Here is a 21,024-nt window from a genome sequence, read left to right on the forward strand (position 1 = left end):
GCTTTCTATAATACTTTACAAGTAATATAGAGGTATAGTTCAATTATAAAATATTAAAACTAGGTTAACACATAAAATAAAATTACATATAATTCTGAGATATATAAGTGTAAGTTAGAAAGAAAACTTATACATCCTAAAGGTATGAGGCGCGAAAGGGAGCAATAAATACAGAAAAAAGTGTGCAAAAGGGAAGAAACGACTACCGAGAACCAAGCAAAAACAAAGTAATGAAATGTAAATTTCAATTGTTAGTGGAAACTCAAGATATGCATAAGGCAGGCGAACATTAACAACAACAAAAAATTAATAATGTAAAAAAATAATTTAAATTACGAGGAGCTTTTTTAAACCACTTAAGCAGATGCAATACAAATATATGAACATGCTTAAAATAAATAAGTTTAAATTATCTCCTTTGCTCCTCCAGAAGACGCGATTTAATAAAGTCCTTGTAAAGGTTAGGCGATATTTGTTTTACATCATGTAGAAGACTATTTCACATCAGAATATTTAAATCAGCTATATTTCTAGTAGAGTGAGTATGGTCACGAGCACTAAAAAATGCCCTTAGATATGGTGGATCTCCACTTTTTATTACTCGGTATATAAACAAAAAAATATGATTTGCGTTTATTAAACATTGATGAAATCGAATTATTATTCAAATGTGTGGTAATGTGCTTTTTGAAAGCTATATGAAATGAAAAACGCATGCATCTATTTTGTAATTTTTGAATAGATTTAAAGTTAGCTAATGTAAGAGAGTTGTGATAAACGATATCTCCATAGTCGAAAATTGATAAAACAAGAGAATTGCATAGATAATATTTAGTTTTTGGTGGAAAATATTTTTTTAAGTAGTTTATTTTTTTTAAACGAATATATGCTATACCAAGTTTTTGTTTAATGTGAGTTTGAAATGAGAGGGCATTATCAAAAAACATTTCCAAATTTTTCGCTTTAGTAACTACTGGCAGAGAGGTGGAATTTATATGAATATAAATAGTGTCAGATAATTTATTTTCTGTTACTTGATTTTTATTGTTACCAAAAAGAATAATCGATGATTTGTTTGCATTAAGTCTTAAGTTATGATTTTGTACATACTGATGAATCATGTTTTCTCATTAAAAGTTTGTTGAAATATGGGAAAATCACTCGGAGAAAAATAATGAGGGGCATCAGCGTATTGCTGTATGTGCATATCTGCTACATAAACAAAGAAAAGGAGTGGCCCCAATATAGATCCCTGTGGTACCCCTGCATTCATAGGTAAAAAGTTGGATTTGATGGTATTGCCAAATTCTGTTCTTAAACAAACACAGTGCGCTCAGTTTTAAAGATACGATTTAAAAAAATAGATTGCATCTTTAGACAATCCAAAATATGTTAGTTTGGCTAAAAGCATTTCATGATTAATAGTATCAAAAGCCTTACTAAGATCTAAAAGTCCAACGCATGTTATTTCTTTTTTATCCAGATTAGTTCTAATATCATTGATGAATTTTACTAGAGATGTGGTAGTACTGAAATTTTTTCGAAAACCAGACTGACAATCAGGAATTACGCTCATTAATTTTAAAAAAAATGGTTAATTGATTAGATTTGTGTTTTTCTAATATTTTTGGAACTGCAGGTAAAATAGTAATTGGTCTCAGATCCTTAAAATTTACAGGATTGGATATCTTAGGTAACGGTATAATATTTGCTTGTTTTCATATATCTAGATATACGTTTTTTAAGATACAAGTATAATTAATTGCGATCTATCTGCTTGTTTAAAAGAGGCTTTTGACAAAATGAAAAACAAAGCTTAATATCACGTATAGAAATTCCATCTTCACCGACTGCATTTGTTTTTATAGAATTTATAATTTTATCAGACTTGTTTCGCCTAATAATGATATAAAAAAATATTTGTGACCAAGTGAGGATGAACATCAGGTTTTGTGTCTTGAGTAATGTTAAGGTTTTTTTGCGGTTGCTCAGAAATCCTTCCCTTTTTTTAAACTGACTAAATCGAAATATGCAATTTTTTCCCGTACAATGGCGTGTTTGGTATAATTTCGCATTTCTCGATAATATTGTAAACGTGAGTCTCTTTTATCTTTCAGGTAATTATTATTAGCTTTATCCCGCAATTCCATTAAAAATTTAATATTAGGAGTAATCCATGGTTTATTTTCCCTTTCAGTAGTTTTTTTCTGAACGATAGGAGCATGCTTATTGATTAAATTTAAAATGTTGGAGTTCGATGAAATACAGTTAGCCAGAACACAAACTTAGAATCCTGTAACATAAGGCCTATACCAATAGCTTGGTTGATAGAACAGTTTGTTTTGAAGTAGCTTCTATTTCTCACATGCATTTTATTAACAATTCGCGATCTATCTACTTTTATAATTCCATCTTGTAGCAGACCATCTAGGAGCTCTTGCTCAACAACACAACTTTATTTATTTATAGTTTTATCCAAAACTATAACTCGTTATGAAGAATGATAGAAAAATTTGAAAAAAATACCCACATTTTTTGATTTTGGCTAGTAGCTTGAGATAAGATTAAATTTAGCTCGTGGGCATAGCAGTGAACGAAAAAAGTATAAATATAATTACGTTAAACAAGGCTTGAACATCTCCAAGACATCCACTTAATATCTAGCAATTATAATTAATAAGTTTTTATACATTCTAGAAGACTTACTTCATCGTGGTCAGCTGAAGTGACAAAATTCCAAAAACGTTCAACCGGTCTTCCATCTAGACAAATATACCTAAATACTATAGTCATGGTAATAATTAACTACATCTCTTGTTTCGTTAGCCATGACAGCAACAATATGAGGTTTTAAAATTTATTTTCTTGAACCACTTACAACATGCAATATAACAAGTCATTTTGAATGATTTTTAAAATCCCTTTCGATACTGTAGATTTTTCAAAATACTCTTTAAGTGTCATGTCTAATTCGGCCGTAAAATTTATTAAACCCCTTCGTTGTGACCGTGGATCTAACTCAAAAGCTGCAAAATTTTATACAATCAATAATTTTTGAAAGCTGATACATGTTCTTTCTAACTTAATCGTTTTGCTGTTAAGTAGTCCGTCTATACCAAACTGCTATCATATATCTACTTTTTCCAAAAGCTGTATTTCCATTTGCACATTGATACGAGCTTGAGTGGTCCTATGGTTGGAATCTTTGGTGTGACACTCAAATCACTGAATAGTTTTACCACCAAAATTCTTTACTTTACTCTTTAAAACTTAAGTTTTAATCTTTTCGTGAATATGTTAACATCGTTAGCTACACGTGTCAAGAGTAAGATAAAGAGTTTTGGTTAGGTGTAAAACAGTCTCGTGATATGAGCTTGAGTGTTTTTAGGCTCCCCAATTTTGTGTGATTAATGTCCCAAGTTGGTTATTCAATTTTTGTCGAGGCAGACTCTGCAACCTCGTGACTAAACAACAAATCGCAAAAACAAAATAAACGGTTAGTTGTACTGCATCCACACACCTAGATTTTTGTCATATATTTCAACTCTAGATTTACCCTTTGTGGATATATCGGGTAACCAGAATAGTGAAGAGAAATGTCGTATATCCCGTGTACATGATCCCATTTTCCCATTCTACATTTAACTGGTTTGACGTTATGCGATAAAATATTAGAGAGATTCAGACTTTATTTCAGAAATAATTATTAAATGGATATTTCTTAATATTTAATTTGTGTACGTTCTCATGTGCTTCTACAGTCACGCCACTGGTCTGACTACATTAACGTTGAAAGCCATTTAAAGCCATATTTCGAGGCATCTTCATAAACTGTAATATTCTCTATGACCCAAGGACGCTAAGGTTTCGTTATATTTTTTTTTTTAAGATGCGTGCTTATGAAATTGTCATAGCACTTTATTACTTGTTTTCAGAATTCGTCATACATATACTTATAATCTTCTACCGCTTTCAAATTTAAACAAGAGTATGCTAGTAAATAATCTAGCACTGATGATAAAGTCGCCTAATCATAAAATTTTATGATCCTATGAGTATCCTCAAAATAAATATCTTTTAATTTTTTAATGAACGAATTAAAATTGCCTTTTAGCGGTTTATGCTGATCTGACAAGCTAAACACTTGGAAAGGAGCGTCGAAAGTCTAAATATTAGTCCAGTAAAGTTATTTAGAGTGAATTATTATATTTATTGAATTATCGTATTTTTTTACAGCAAAGAATTTTTTTTGTTTAATATTAATTTTATGCTTTGGACTATTGTTTCATAAAAATAAGGATATTTAGAATATAAGAGTTTATATATTTAAGTCTTTTAAGTAAAATCTATGCCAAGAGGCTGCGAAGTATTTAAAATTTAAAGACATATTACGGCCTAAGAAATAAAAAATTAAAACAACAGTTTTTTACAATTAGTCCTTCTATGTCTGGAGCTTAAAAAAAGCAGTAAAAACCTTCAAGATATTAGGCAAGGTCTCGAAATGTAAGGGCCCCTCGGATTCAGGCCTCTTGTATTATACATAGGAATTAAATTGGAGTTCATGAAGGCAAAAGATTATATGCAGCCGGCATGGAAAATGTATGAGGCAATTTTTCCAGGGTCCTGATTCGCGGCGTCTCGGGCACCTGGAGCAAATAAAAGGGATCTTTTCGCAGCCCTCCAACCCACACTCTCACCACCCGAGGCCGAAACTCGAGAAAATCATGCGGATATGCGAGAAATATTAGCGTATATCGAAGGAATTGAAGTTTACGGGCTTATTATATATATGAAATTGATGTTTTATGGGTATGAAAACTGTTTTCTTTTTCTGAGGGAATCGGAAATGCTTGGTTTCAAAAACTGTTGGTATTTTAAATATGTTATCTGCCTAAATAGATGTTATGCTAAAATACACATAAATAGAAATAAAACGAATCAATTATAAAAAAGAATCAATGATAAGCGTCAAAAAATCTTTAAAACTTTAGCACAAAAAGCAAATAAAGTACCAAAAATATGTTAGTTATAATAATAGTCAGAGCTTTATTCAAAAAATCAACTCGAACCAGAATACTACTAGGTCACTAAAAAAAAACGCTCAAGCGCTCTGCTACTTGCCTGCTACGTCATTGTTTTTCAGTACGCGTTAACGTTTGACTTTATTGAGGGTAATTGTATATATTCCAATAAAATTTTGAAAAATATTACGCGAAATTTCAGGTATTTCTAAAATATTTTTGTGGTGCAGGCTTTACATATATCAGTCTATAACCTACATAGAATTGTAACCTTAAAATGTTTATTATGATCGCCTGAGTGTATCGCCTGATGAAAATTAATGCGCTGTTAAATAAAAACAAAATATACATTTTGATAAAAGTACAAAAATGTGAATCTTATTCAAAAATACAGTTATAACTAAACAAAAATTAATTCTTTAAATAAAAGGCTCAAATAGATCTGCTTCTTTAGCTATCCAATAAGAGTTTGCATCTTGAATTTTCTTTCACAGCTCCTCTAAATTTGTTGTCCTACTAAATTCATGTTTGTAAATGGTCTCATTGATGCTTTCTATGATAACCTTAAATAAAAGTCATTTGGGGACAAATCTGAAGATCTAGGAGATCATTTAATATCGCCAAGCCTAGTAATAAGATGGTTCGGATTTGTTCAAAATTCTTTTATCCCAACCACATTATGAGCAGGACAGCCGTCTTGTTGAAAATAGTCTAAATCAGGGAGGATTTGAATGGAAGCAAGTACTTGGTTTTGTACCAACTCAAGGTATTTTTGAGCGTTTAAAGGACTGTCAATAAAAAATGGTCCGATATTATGTCGCTCAACATACCAGCCCAAACATTCAATTTCAGGATACTGAGTTTGGAATTGAAAACTTCTGTGCTAATTTTTCCGAGACCAATACCGAATAATGGAAGAATTGTGTTTCTCACGTAATGGAAAAGAAGATTCATCTGAATAAAATAGGATATTTGGTAAAAAAAAAATAATTTTTACTAGTAACAAACTAGAAAGGGTCAGAAATAGAGCAGATCCAGGCCTACTGGTGGCAAAATAAGGTTCAGAACAGAAACAGAAAACTGAGGTTGACAACACCCTTGCACAGCAATTTTTCCAAGAAATCCATAGATTAACCCGCATTAACCCCCAATTTCTTCACCCAAAGAATAACTTACCTTTTTCCAAAAAATGACAGAGATCCCAAAAACTACAGAACAATAACTTATCTTCCTATTATTTATAAGATCTTTACAGTGGGCACCACATAAAAAATAGATAACCACATCAAAAGAAGCAACATCTTGGTCAAAGAACAAAACGATCTACATCAAAAGCTCGGGGCAGCAGAGAATGGCTAGTAGTTGACTTGGCAGTAACCAACAATGTGAGGCAGAAGAGAAGAAACCTTTCGGTAGCCTGGAAGGACTACCATATGGCATTTAACTCTGTTCCCTATTCTTGGCTAAAGAAAGTTTGCAAACACTCATCGGAAAATGGGAAACTTACTTGACGTTCAGAGTACCATCAACCAGCTATACAACGAAAGCTCTTAAAGTAAAACGCGGAATTTTTCAGGACGATAGCTTGAGCCCGCAATATGTTGTGCCAAGGGGTACGTACAAATTAGAAACCCGAAAACCATCAGCGATTGAGTGTACATGAACAAACTAAAACTTTATGGAACTAATGAAAACCCACTCAAAAATCAATTCAATCAATGATATTAAAATGATATTTGGAGCTGAGAACTTTACCTTTATGAACATAAAATCGGGCAAAATGTAAAGCTTAGAGAACATCATACTTGAAGATTTCTCAGAGTTTACAGCAACAGCGGCGAACATCGAATATACAACAGTAAACGATCAAAAAGAACAAGACCTGAAAAAGAGATTAAATATAATACTAAAAGCAGAATTATACTTCCGCTCAAAAATTGAAGCCATCAACTCCTGGGACTACCTGTTGTCACGAACACCTTTAAAATGAAGCCAAACAGACCTTAGGAGACTGGATCGCCTGAATATAAGAACGTCACTAACAAAGCGCCACTTCTATTACCTATACTCCTTTATCAATAGACTATACCTGCAAGGAAAAATGGGGGGGGGAAGTATAAGGAACCTAAAAGAGAATCACGCAAAAGATATAGGAAATATGCATACTTACTTACCTTAGATCAGTTCAACATCCACTGCACCAAGCACTCTTCTCCATAGATTACCAATTGACTCCTCTAAATCTCACAGACAACGTGGCACCTGAAAAGAAAATAAAGATTATTACAAAAACCTAGAAATAGAGGGGAAATAAAAACATCTACATGGAAGATTTGCAGCTGCCTTATACTCGGATAATGCAGACGCTAATCTTTCGGCATTATATTTAAATGACAGCTTTCCACGAATGGAGACTGAAGGGTTTATTGCAGCTATAGGACCACGTAATGGCATCAAAACACTATCGATAACCAAATAATAGATGCAGACTTTGCAATAACAAATCCGAGACTATTCAGCACCTAGAAGCAGGTTGCACTTACCTGGCCCCAAGAAATTAGAAACAACGAAATTACAATGCAGTCAAAATCCTTCACCAAGCAATATGTCACAAATATAAACTTATAATCCAAAAAATTTCGTACTACAAGTACAAACCTAAAGACAAAGTTGAAAACGAAAAAGCAAAAGTCGACTGGGACTTAAGAAATGTAGCAGATAAAGAAACTATCCACAATCGTCCAGATATTTTGATGTTTACCAGACTAGAGAAAACGGCTCCGATAATTGACATAACGATCTCGGAAGACAATAACATAAAAGAGGTATGGAGCAAAAAAATTACAAAATACATCGATTTAGCATGTGAATTAAAAGCCATCCATCAACTGAGAACAGTAACCTTCCACTTTTTTATAGTATCTGAAAATGGGCTGGTCGAAAAACATCTCCTGGAAGAACTAAAAAATCTACAAATAGAAAACCCAAAAAGATGTAATTAAAAAAGCCCAAATTGCTGTTATTCTAGGTAAGTGCAGGATGATTAGACGTGCGCTGACACATAAGTAATATTTAAAAAATAAAAAGGTCATACCAAAATATTTTAGAAAATAAAAGCAGCCAACGAAACAGCAACCAATGAAAGTCATTCAATGCTGAAAATAAATATAAGGCATAAAGATAATATTTATTAAGATACACCAGAAAATACAAAAATTTTAGAAGCTCAAAGATAATATTTAACTCTTTGAGGCAAATTACTACAATCCCTAAAATGTTAGTCCGGCTAGAAGCGATATTCAATACAGTTAAGTAAAAAGCAGCCCATAATTAGGAGAAATGAATCTCCCTGATGTGCAAGACAACAAAAAACAAATTCATTCAAGCAAGGCGAGCAACTCAAATCTAGAAAATTTCCAAACTTTGCAGAATCAGTGAGGTATAAATTAATTCTGTTTTACCATCTCGTATTTTTCAGTTGGAATTTTGTAGTTTTTGCTTTTTAAAAATTATCCATTTGCTGGACAAAGAGTGACTTTTCGCCATGGTTACCTTAGAACTTCAACGGTAACTAATTTACCTATCATGAAGACCACGCAAACTATTGGAAAATGCGTTAAAAATATAAATGATTTTACTTAGAGAAGCTTGATGCAACCATGATTATGCATAGTATATCATAGTTGCATATTCATATACACCATAATCATGGTTGGATGTTTTTGATAGTAAATTGCTAAACACAGAAAAAATTATATAGTTACAGATATTAGCTCATATTAAATATCCGATCATCCAGTAAAGTCCACACCAGCGCGGAAAATCATTATTTTTTTGGTAAATGGTTTTTTTTTAAATTTAAAATAGTATTTTTGTCTTAGTATCAATGAAAGTACTTTAAACTGCTTGTTACTAATTTACTCTTATCGAAGAAAACTTATGCGAGTTATTTGCGCTAGCGTAAAGCACTAAGAATAATTGTTGTAATGTGGTAAGTATAGTTTACATAACTTAGTTTCAAAATTTCTAACATTTCTTCTTCTGGGAAATTTAAAAAATTCAGCTTTTTACAGAGAATAATTTTATTTGCAAAAGTTGCAATACCCACATCAATAATATATTTTAGGCTGTATTATTTAATATTGTATCACTTATATTCAATATTTATTCTTAACAGTGTGACCTCAAAAACATCTTAAATTAGCAATTTATTATTAGGGAAACTAGTGACCCTCCCACAATTGATTCCCGCTTCTCAACCCTTTAATATCCTCTTATCCCCCCTTTAATTTTGTTACCCCTTGTCCTAGATTATTTACCGACCCTAAACACTAAATCATGTCTTTGCTATTCGGGGCTGTCAGTTACTAAATCGAGAATTGGAAATCAGTCAGACTAGTCGAGAGGAAAATTGACTGTCGGTTCTTGATATAGCGCTTATCTGTAAGCATTTTATATGAATCGGTTGGCATTTTTTTACGGAGTTTGATTCAAAGACCTCGATGTATAAATTTAAAATTCTCTGCACTCCCGCTCTTTCCTGCAATCTTGAAAGGATTTTGTGCGGTAAAAGGGGTTTTACGGTCTGGTTTTTAAATTCCACCGGCGGTATTTGCATGACTTAGGTTTAAAATGGTCTCTTGAAAGCTTTGCGTAAGATGTTAGCTTAAAATCCATGAAGAGGTTCATTTAAAATTTTTCAATGATCCTACTACTGAAAATTAAAGCAATTCTTACAACTTTTATCATAAATAATATTTTTAGCGGCTATGGGTCGAAGTCAATCAACCCCAGGACTAGTAGAATCACGTGGTAAAGTGACTTTGGAAGATATGTGGATTCCTCCGATATCTTTAGTAGGTCCGCTTCCCATCTTTAGCAGACCTCAGGGCACCATCTCTCCCCCTCAGAGCATACAACCCGTACAGACTCCGGACAGCCCTGGTGGTTCGACTAGTAGCGACAAAAGTCGTCAGAGCCGACAAAGTCGACATCAGAGTTCACATGCGAGATCAGGTAATGAGATTTGTATTCAAGCCATCGTTGTTAATCAAATTTGATATAAATAACATTAAAAATATTAATTTATCTCAGGTACTACGATTAATGGAGGAGAGAGTATGACTCAGCTGATGTCAGGAAGAACAACTCCTCATGAGACTGCGTCACATGAAATCCTAGAGCAGGAAATTAAAAGACTTAGGGAGCGACTTCAGATGGTGGAATCAGAAAATGCCGCAATGAGTCTGAAGCTGAGTCAGCAACAATGGGAACTAGAACACAGGTAAGAAATAAGTTTCAAGGGTTCCAGATAGAATTGGCTTTTCACTAAGTTTGATGATAAATGATTCATACACTGTGCTCTAAAATTAACGTATAATTATATAAGTACATAGATTTACATGCATTGTTAAAACTGGAATATTGACAATTGATTTTTGATAAATTTTAAACAAATGCATGCCTCTTTAGAGGCAAAAAACGAACAAAGATAAAAAAGTTTATGTTCATATTTTTTCAGTCAGAATTGTATGCTTTACTTCAGTGGAGTTTCGATATTCGACGTGATATTAACTTTGCATATTGAGTTCTTGCAAAATAAATCCGCCACAATGAGAAAACCGCAATTTGTGAGCCGTTCACTATATTAGAGTTGTTATTCTTTACAAAGAAGGGTATACCCAAATTCAGCTTGCTGAAAGATCTAATGTCAACTAGTCAACCATCTCCAGAGTTTTGAGTCCGTTTTGAAAAAACTGGTAGTAGCATTAAAAGACCTGGTCAGGATCATGTAAAACTAACAATGTTCCAATGAGAACCAATTTTTACGAATTTGTACTTTAAGACAATGGTTTGTGACTACACTTCTTTACAAAATGAATTCCTGGAGAGTTACAATTAAATTAAACAGGAAATTAAAAGACTTAGGGACCGACTTCAAATGGTGAAATCAGAAAATGCCGCAATGAGTCTACAGCTGCGTCAGCAAGAATGAGAACTAGAACATAGGTAAAAAATAAGTTCCAAGGGTTCCAGATGGAACTCGGTTTCAGTTGGCTTTTGACTAAGTTTGATGATAAATAATTCATACACTGTGCTCTAAAATTAACGCATAATTATATAAGTACATAGAAGTTCATGTATTGTTAAAACTGGAATATTGACGGTTGATTTTCGATAAATTTTAAACAAATGCATACCTCTTTAGAGGCAAAAACGAACAAATATAAAAAAAAGTTTATGTTCATATTTTTCCAGTCAGAATTTTATGCTTTACTTCAGTAAAGCAAGTTTCAGTCGGTTTGCAAAAACTGATAGTAGCATTAGAAGACCTGGTCAGGATCATGTAAAACTGACAATGTTTCGTTACCTTAAGACAATGGTTTGTGACTACACTTCTTTACAAAATGAATTCCTGGAGAGTTACAATTTTAGAATAAGTCAAAACAAAATCAGGATAAGGCTAGCAGAGACCAATATAAGCCTGCTAGAGTAGCTACTAATCCATTACTCACCAGAGTAAATGAAGATTACGCACAGATTATGTTTAGCGATGAATCTTGTCTTTTTTCTGACGATAGACTTAATAGAGTGAACCAAAGGCGAGGAGAATGATATGCGCAGTGCAATATAGAGGGAACCGTTAGTTACGGTGGCGGGTCAGTAATGGTGTGGGATGGGAATAATATGGAGGGCCGCATAGAACTAGTACTTGTAGATAGAGGATGGCTTACTACACAGAGGTATGTACATTACAGACATTTTAGAAGATCATGTGGTCCCATTCGCCCCCTATCTTGGAGATAATTTCCTGCTTATGCACGATAATGCGCGACCACATGTGGTAAGGGTGGTACAGGAGTACATTGAAGAAATCCAAATCGCTACCATGGATTGGCTTTCCAGAAGCTCGTATATGAATCCAATAGAGCAATCAATCCAATTCCGTCATTGATTTTTTTTGAATGTCAAAATTTATATATCTTGTAATAGAATTATTTGAGTTATTTTGGAATAACATTTTAAGACCACATTATGTATTTTTATTTTAATTATTTATATATTAAACTAGAAAAATAAAAAACGAGCTGGAAGGACAAAAAAAAACATTTGAAGAAACTAATGCAATTTCTAAGATTATGCGTTAATTTTGGTGCGCAGTGTATTATGACGTTAATATATATTTATACTACATATAAAGTGTCGATTATAACATATATATGTATTCGATCCTATCAATCCTATTAATTTGCACGTAAAGTACAGTAACCTTACGCTCTGCAACGAATGTGCTACTTACTTCGGAACTTGTTTGCAATTTTCCGCCAAACAGTAATATTATAAAGCATAACAAATTTAAATGTTATAACTTGCAAACGACCCAAAAACCCTTTTTTTTAGGGAACCCAAACAAAGGGAATGGTATTTAGTGAAAAAGTGTTCTTCACTAGATAATTAGCTATCCTATATAATATATAATAATAATAATAATAATAATAATAATAATAATAATAATAATAATAATAATAATAATAATAATAATAATAATAATAATAATAATAATAATAATAATAATAATAATAATAATAATAATAATAATAATAATAATAATAATAATTCTATTCTTTTTCTATAACTCCTATTCTTTGGCAGCTAAATATGAATTAAAATTAAATCAACAAGACTGTTGTCTTATTCATAGTGCAAACATGATTGGCAACTTTTTATAAGCCACCTTCACTGATCTACAAAGTGGCCTTTGAGGAATACTTCACATGAACCTACTCCTAATTTACATAAACTTCGTGCCAACTAACATTATTTTAGTTGAATGGTTGAATCCAGGTACTACAAAAAGCGACGAATGCACATTGCTTCATATAACGTGCGAACTCTTATATTGTCCACGAATATAATGGAATTGGAGAAAGAACTGATAAAAATAAAGTGGGACATCTGACGCCAGTAATGCCCCACCCGAAATAAGAAGAAAAGGAAAAGACCAAATTTTACTTAAATCAGGACTTATATTTCATTTTAGAGAAGAATAAAACATCTCAAATGATGGAGTAGAATTTATCATACACAGAAAATACACCCGAAATTTAATAAAAATTGACAGCATAAACTCCAACATTAGATACCTTGTCTTTAAACTAATTATAAGGTATAGCTTCAAACTAATAGACATACTCCAAAGTCTCTAATCCACTCAGACGAAGAAATTGAAAATTTTAATCAGGACCTGGAATGGCATTTCAAGCAATACTCACAGACGATTTTAATGTGAAAATGGTTTTCCAGTGAGATCCTGCAGCGGTAGCAATGGGTAAATATGAATTTGGGGAACGGGATTAGCGAGAAAAAAGATTACTCAACTTTTTGCATTAAGAAAATCAATATATGACAAAAAACTCCAACGTAAGTCGACAATAATAGGCCCAGACGATAGACCCAAGAATAAGATGATTTTTATTATAAGAAACAAAAAATAAATAATCAAAGACATCGAAGTGCTTAACAGATTTTCGATTCGACAGAGGTAGCGATCTCAGATTAATCCAAGTAAAGATACGATTGAATTTTTGTTAGGTAGATTTTAGTCAAAATTTTTACCTTTGGTTTTTTGCATCATGTCATTTTACTTAATTTGTGTATGACATTCATTTTGTTTCAGTTTTACATTGGATGGAATTGTATATTTTGGGAGTTAATAATACCTATTTATGTTATATATATGGATAGGCCTGGCATTGCATTGGCTTGACATGTTTTATTTTAGGGTCTTGAGGAGTATTTCTGAAGAATAAGGATGATGTTGGTTTTGCCAGGTAAACAGGTTTTAGAGGTAAATGAGGGCTTTATTAAAACAACCTTATCAGATTGCTTTTCTCTTCATATATGAGAAAAAATAGAAAGAACTCAGATGATCCTAAAATCAGAAAGAAGAAATAGATTTCCCCAGAGAACAACTATAAATATAAAGATACACTAGCAAGACATCTATACAAAATTTAGAAGGCTGCCTAAGGGATGTTGAGGAAATAAGTAACAAAATAACAAATGCACTAAAAGAAACAGAAAAAAAAATTGTCTGGCAGTCACAAGTCACAAAGAAAAACTAAGCTAAAATACTAATGAGCTTCTAAATAAAAGAGGACAGCCGACCAAAAAATACGACTTCAATTACACAACACTAAAGGAATTAAATAACGACATCCACCGATAGATCCGAAGTAACCGAAGAGAAACCAACACAAATGAGATAAAAAGATCAATAGCGAATGAACATGAACAATACAAGCAGCAAAAATAGATACAGGATAAAACATTACTACAGATAGAACTGAAATCCTCGAGATTGTTGAGTCTTTTCATTGCGCAATGTGGACAGGGTGGACAAGTACCTCAGGGTCTGTACCTGTGGCAACAATGGTTTTTTTTTATTATTATAAAAGTGGCCATGACGGGAGGCTAGGCTCGACTTTTATCGGCCCAGAATACAAGCTGGATTCAGATCGGGGTATGGCATAAATGACGATCTAATATTAATAAAGAATTTGCTACAGAAATCTGCAGATTACAAGACGCTGATATTTATATCCATTTAAAATAACGAAGTTGACCTCTACTTTCGATATAATTGAAAGTGCCGCCATCTAAAATTCATCGATCCACAGATTCTGTGACAAAAATTATCTATACTAATAGTTTTGGCGAATGGGCTACTGTCTTTCGGCTATTACTGCATTTTGAAAGCACTTAAAGAAACCCGCAATCATATCAACAGCTTCATCATCTGAAAAAAGGCATTTTACAAATAATCGAGATAGAAGTATTCAAAAACCAAATTGATAAGAATTAGAGTGGGTCTATTAAGTATTTGATACGTAATTACACTTTCTAAGGCCAAACGCTAGATGACGATCCATAAGTTTTAACTCAGTGCGTAAAAAAATTTAATTCGCTATAACTTTAAAACGTACAAAGAATATCATTGTCCGGTTTTCATCATATTTTTGCAAATTTTATCTACTTTTCAAATATGCTGTATGTAAAAAATATATTATTTAATCTAAACTTTTGGAATAAAATGAAAAAAATTGGAATTGTTACAAATTGCCGCCTCTAGCTCTTTTATTAAGAAATATAGAGTAGTAATGAGATCAGACATTTAAAACAGCTACATTGATCTTGCAAACAAATTTTGAATTGCTAAAATCGAATAAATGGTTTAGAATTTTTAGAATTTTCTCATGCTCCCATTTATATCAATGAAAAAAACCACCACGCTTATTTGCCCACCCTGTATATATAAAATCCATCCCTATAACTTCAACCCCGTAATGGCATTTACCCATATTTGTTTTAAATGGGGTATTTATTTATTTATTCCTTGCTAGGCTATTTTTGATGAACCACCATATACTGAATTTGCTACTACACTTAATAATACTTTAATTGGAAAAAATTTAATTTTCACATTTTTTTAAATTTTCGTTAAAATGTAAATCACCGATTTAAAAAATTACAGATTGGCTGAAATAGAAATGCAAATATGTGGATCTCCGACTACCTCTTCCCTGGACGAAGAAGACGAACTGGATAAAAATCGGGAAAGCATCATTTAACGCATAGGGCCGCCGTCACACCACCACGACCAATGGGACCACGCCGTTGGACATCATCCGTCGAACTTCCTGGTCCAGTTCGTGGCGTGACGGCAGCGGGAGTGCGGAAAGTGGACATTTTGCGTGCATCTACAGATTTCTTTATTTTAGTAGTACAGCTGATTGATTTTCAAATAATTTCTTGCTTCTATTATATGAATTTGATAATTTAACAGTTCAACACTATCAATTAGTTTAAATACGAACATAAACAAATTCAAGTTTTATTTATTTTTTACGGATTACATTGGCACAAAAGGGCAAACTCTATGGTACTCTAGTACCACAAGTAGCACCAGTGCTATGAAAGTGTCTATGAATATTTTTCTTTAAATTCTGCAAATTGTAATATTCGGGAAAGACGTGCTTTGGGAATTGATCCCACAGACTTGCACTTCTCCGTAAAAAGTCCCGATACAGCGACGTTCTAGGCGACGCGACGGCTGATGTACTCGATATTCAAGAATCGCATCTGCCTGTCGAGTAGATCTTGCACTAGAGCTATATCTAGGATGAATGATACGAGCCAGTTCGGAAAAGCATCTACCGTGATGGTATGAATAAAAGGAACTTCCTTCTATGCTTCAACCTGTTCAAGCTTCGTGTGATCTCTGTATCTACTACAAGACGTATTTACTTTTCTGGATGGGATCAAGAAGGCTCAAAGTGTGCTTGAGTGCAGAGTTCTATATGTGAGAGCAATAATCAAGAGATGGATGAATCTGAGCCTTGTAAAGCATTAAAAGCTCTTGCGGTTTATACAGCCGTTTCGTTTCAAAAAGAGCCCCAAGTTTTTGAGAATCCGCTTTAGCTACTCCCGATACATGATCATGCAAAGATATATTTCTTCCAACTTCACATTTAACAAAACAACTGAAGAAGACAGTGGCAAAGTAAGTCCAGATATAATAAGGCTTGGGGCAGCAGAGGCAACCTTCTTTGTAAATACAGCAGCCTCTCGTCCTACACCAATATAATGATAAGGTCGGCATTAATGGGTGTTACCTGGCGATGCCTATGACACTGGGTGTCGGCTTAAGTCATCTGATTGGGCGACTTAAAGAAAGACACCCATGTACTGTTATCAGCAAGTCAAAGATCGGTTCTCAAGGAAGATTCCAAGCCAAGCAACGAGAGTTGGTGGCAAACCATAAGAATGCAGTTTGTTTAAGAGGTTTTTATGCCAGATCCTATCGAATGCTTTTGAAATATCTGGAGCTATTGCACGAGATTCGTCATATTTCTCGTTAGCCTCAAACCAAACATGCGTGGCATAGGCCAACAGATTGCCAGTAGACCTGTGTTTTCGAAAACCATACTGACGGTCGCTAATAATGTTGGTGGGCTCCAGATGTTTATTTTTATCCAGATTATTATTTTTCTGGCTGACAAATTTTTTCATTGCCTTGGTGATTTCCGGGACTAACGCAATCGGACGGTAATTGATGGGCACCACCTTTAAGGAAGAGACCTCTTCTCTATGAAATAGAAAACAATTTGCCTAATGGTGTGAGCATGTGGCCTTATTAATGTTCAAGCCTTTGAGAACTTTTTTAGGATATCTGTGACCAAAGATTTCTTTGCAAAGTCAATGGTGTTTTGCCTTGTCGAACTACGGAAGAATTTGATGCGATTATCTGACCAGCAAGTCTGCCTTTTCCATTGTGGTCATTGCAATAGAACAATCTTTCCTTAACAATGGCAAAATTTTTGATCTACAAAAATCTTGACCAAGTGCTTTTGCTACAGACCAGAATGATCTTGATCCATTTTAGCAATTGAGAAGTTTGTTTTTCACTCTCTCATATATTTTTCTTGCAGGTATCGATCATCTAAATGCACGCATTTCTCAAGGCACCAAAGTTGACATGATCTGCAAGCCTTGGGTCTTAGCGCCATTTGCAATAGGCAGCATTTTTCTTGTTTGTTGCCTTGATGCAACTTTTATCGAATTACGGTTTGCTGTCTAAAGAGCTTTTCAAAGTTATGTCGGAAATGTCCCTCATGTTGCGGTCATTAATTTGTGATTTAATATACCTAGTGATGTATGTAAGCTAATATTGTAAGGATCAGGATCTGCAGTGAGAAACAGATCCAGGAGGCTAGCAAAATCTCCCTATAGGCTCCCTTATAGGCTGCGTTAGGTTGTGATTAAATGCAAAAAATTCTCAATCCAGAATACGTCAACCAATTGACATTGTGAACGCAATAACAAATTTTGCACTTGGATGGTTTGCTTGCAAATCGTTGATTTTATCAGCAAGGTCGGTACAATGCTTTTTGTAGTGTCTATCGCAGGGTGGTATGTAGAGGACGCAAAAATACCTTGATTTTTAGTTGTTATTTTGAACCACAAAACATCGAACCCTGGGGGTTCCAGAGCTTCTTCCGCTGGCAAGATATGTCGCTTTTAATGAAGACGGTTAGTCTAAAGTTGTACCCAAATCGGTGTCCAGGATATAACATATGTACCGTGGTTGGTTCCGAAATTACTTTCGTCTAGGCTAGACTTAAAATGTGAGGTCTGTTTGTTTACACTTGTTCATACACGGCATTTATGTTCATGTTCAGACCTCTTATATTACATAGATCCTCTCTTATATATTTCACGTTTGATGGTCCTTTCAGATCAGCCTCTACTCAGAGATTTGAACAACAGGCTAGTTTAACTCCACAATATTTTAATCCAAGAAGGGACATTACGTTTTTTTTCCTTCTTCACCCTGGAAACCGGATTAATCGGCATAACATTACACGTCTACCACTTTATTGAATAAATTATTTCGTAGGAAGTGTCGCAACGTCCAAAGGGGTTTTAAATATAAGGTACAATCATATTAGTTAAGTTTGTTGGTCATTGTGAAAAAGCCGTGAGGGCTGGCGGATTTCAGGTTGTGTCACGTGAAGTATTCACTATGCAAAAATACATTTTGCAGCAGCCAGTGCAAGCGGAGAATCCGTTAAGCATTGCAGTTCTCTCTTTAACTTAGAGAAAAAGAACTTTGTATTTCGGTACCCATGAAAGAAATTGACCAGTTATATAAATGAAAGTTGTGTAACATCTCCACTGTAATATCTTCAAATATTTCTCTTAAAATCTTAAGGTACTCTTTTGTCAATGCAAAGTAAGGAAAAAAAGCCACACAATTTTTTTCTCTTTACGAATAGTTATTTAAATACAAAAAACTAGTAGGTTAATTCGTTACTTTTTTATTAGTTTTATTGAACTTTATTGATCACTTTTTCATAAGCTTTGTCAAAAACTGCGTAGTTTTAAACACCAAAAAATAAATCAAACTATTTTTTTTAATTTACGTACTAGTTGCATTATCTATAATCAGCTATACTACTAACAAAAAGTGATAGTGTCCACAAAGACATAAATAAAACAAATATTTCCTACGACTGCCATATTTACATTTAAACAAGAACTTTTAAAGAATTTATAAATCGTGTCTTGGTGCGAAAGAGTATTATACATAGATAGTTTTTTATGCCCTCTAAATATAGATGTACAAGATATCTCACTTGTTGTACGCATGTAAGTATAAAAAATTGTTATGAAAAATACGGGTATCCTTTTAGTAATTATTTCAACATAGTAATTATATATTTTTTGTCTTCCTATGTGCCGCTTGTCTTTTTTGGCACTGCCTGTATATTTCTGTTTATATTGTCACCCTATATTTAAATATTAAATGCATATGAAATTTGAAAATGGTGCTTTAAAAATATTTATAATATGCGTTCCCCAATTATTATTGTATATATGATATGAAATTGAACATGATGGTACTATGAAATAATTGTATATTTTAGTGTATATAGTTGTTGTTTTACCATTTTAAGACTAAATATCAATTAATTTTTAACAGTATCGTATATCTTTTTTTAGGTACACTTGTACTGATTGTAATGCACATATGGACCAAGTAACGTTTATATTGTCCTATTTGTATAGGGCGCCGCAGTAATTGTTTTTGCTCACACTATATTATAGGGTGGCACTAAAAGACATGTACGTAAAAACATTTGAATTATGGTTTTGTACAGATTCTTTTAGTATCTCTCTATTACCTTGAACTTAATTCCATTTTGCAGTAGATTTTTTAAATAATTTTGTTTTCCAATTTATTTTTGGTGAGAAATAAGAGAAATCCTATGACCAAATAAATTTTAAGAAAGCGAGAAAAAAAACTTTCTCCCACTGTACATTCCTAGCTTCGTTCGCTGTACATTATTGGATTTAAACATGTTGTCACGTGTGAAATTTGTAAATTTTTTCTTTGTTAATTATCAATTGAAAATAAAGTCCTATTTATATATTATACGATTTTGACGTTGTGTTTTGTATGGTTAATTTATTAAGATTTTTATGGTTGATGTGTCATATCAATAATTAATTAATAAAATATACCTTTGTGCAAAAATCTGTTTCTTCGGACAAAATTATAACGATGTAAATTTTTAATCTTGTTTTTGCTTTGTGCCAAATTTAAATAAAAAAAAACTTTTGTCGTTGTTATATCTAATTATTAAAATATAATTCCCCACTTATTATTATTCGTGTTTTATTTTAACCTACTGTAAAAAATTAAAAATATTTCTTTCTAAGCTTATACTTAATATAATTTTGCAGGGTGTTTATTAAAGCTATAAAGTTATCATGAAAAAAATTTTTTTGTTATAACTAAGAACTTCCTAAATGTTAAGAAATTTGGAATATATGGTAGTGGTATTTTGATAAGATCAAAATCCAATACTTAAACAGTGTTAAGTTATGAAAAAGTACGGGCGGAGCAGCTCTTCCAGTGAGAACTGCTGCAAACTCTTGAACCAACCCTGGGACAACCCCAACGTCATAAGGGTAGTTTTACTTGGAGACCATCAAAAATCTGGATCAATGCATCATATTGCTTAGAGACTGCTAATTTGATAAACGACAGAAAATAACTTTATAGTTTTAGGTTGTAGTTCTAGCGTTTTTGCACACTGAGAAAAAAAGGCTGCCATAACTAAAAACTTTGTAATAGTAGCTTGAAAGTGTGGATAGCATAGAGGACAGGTCAACAAATTAGTTATAAGAGCAGGTATAAAATAGTACGAGGAACAGGACGGTTCTATCGTTACGGCAACTAAAACTCTAGTAGCTTTTTTAGAACTCTTACTATGGTTTAGGTAACTAAATTTTTTGGTTATTTAAAATAAAGAACATTGTTGCAGTACTTTACAAATTTTATTAAAAATTTTAAGTTTGTTGATAATAGAACTAAGTGTTTAAGGTATCATAAAGCAAAAAGTGAGTACACAAACTGTAGTTCTTCTTCACTGAA

At 33.0% G+C, this 21,024-nt stretch overlaps 1 protein-coding gene across 2 annotated transcripts in view; it reads left to right on the top strand.

Annotated features, from left to right (window-relative positions):
* LOC126740302 (cyclic nucleotide-gated cation channel alpha-3) overlaps positions 1 to 20,251 on the top strand; it is a 438,418-nt gene extending 418,167 nt beyond the window's left edge. For both annotated transcript variants that reach the window (XM_050446263.1, XM_050446264.1), the window contains exons 15-17: positions 9,786 to 10,037; positions 10,116 to 10,305; positions 15,556 to 20,251. In XM_050446263.1, coding sequence (XP_050302220.1) covers positions 9,786 to 10,037; positions 10,116 to 10,305; positions 15,556 to 15,652 — 539 coding nt within the window. In that variant the 3' untranslated portion in view covers positions 15,653 to 20,251. The remainder of the gene's footprint in view (positions 1 to 9,785; positions 10,038 to 10,115; positions 10,306 to 15,555) is intronic.
* The last annotated feature ends 773 nt before the right edge of the window (positions 20,252 to 21,024 follow it).

The sequence above is a fragment of the Anthonomus grandis genome, chromosome 9 (assembly GCF_022605725.1).
Source record: "Anthonomus grandis grandis chromosome 9, icAntGran1.3, whole genome shotgun sequence".
In the NCBI taxonomy this organism is placed as follows: Eukaryota; Metazoa; Arthropoda; class Insecta; order Coleoptera; family Curculionidae; genus Anthonomus; species Anthonomus grandis.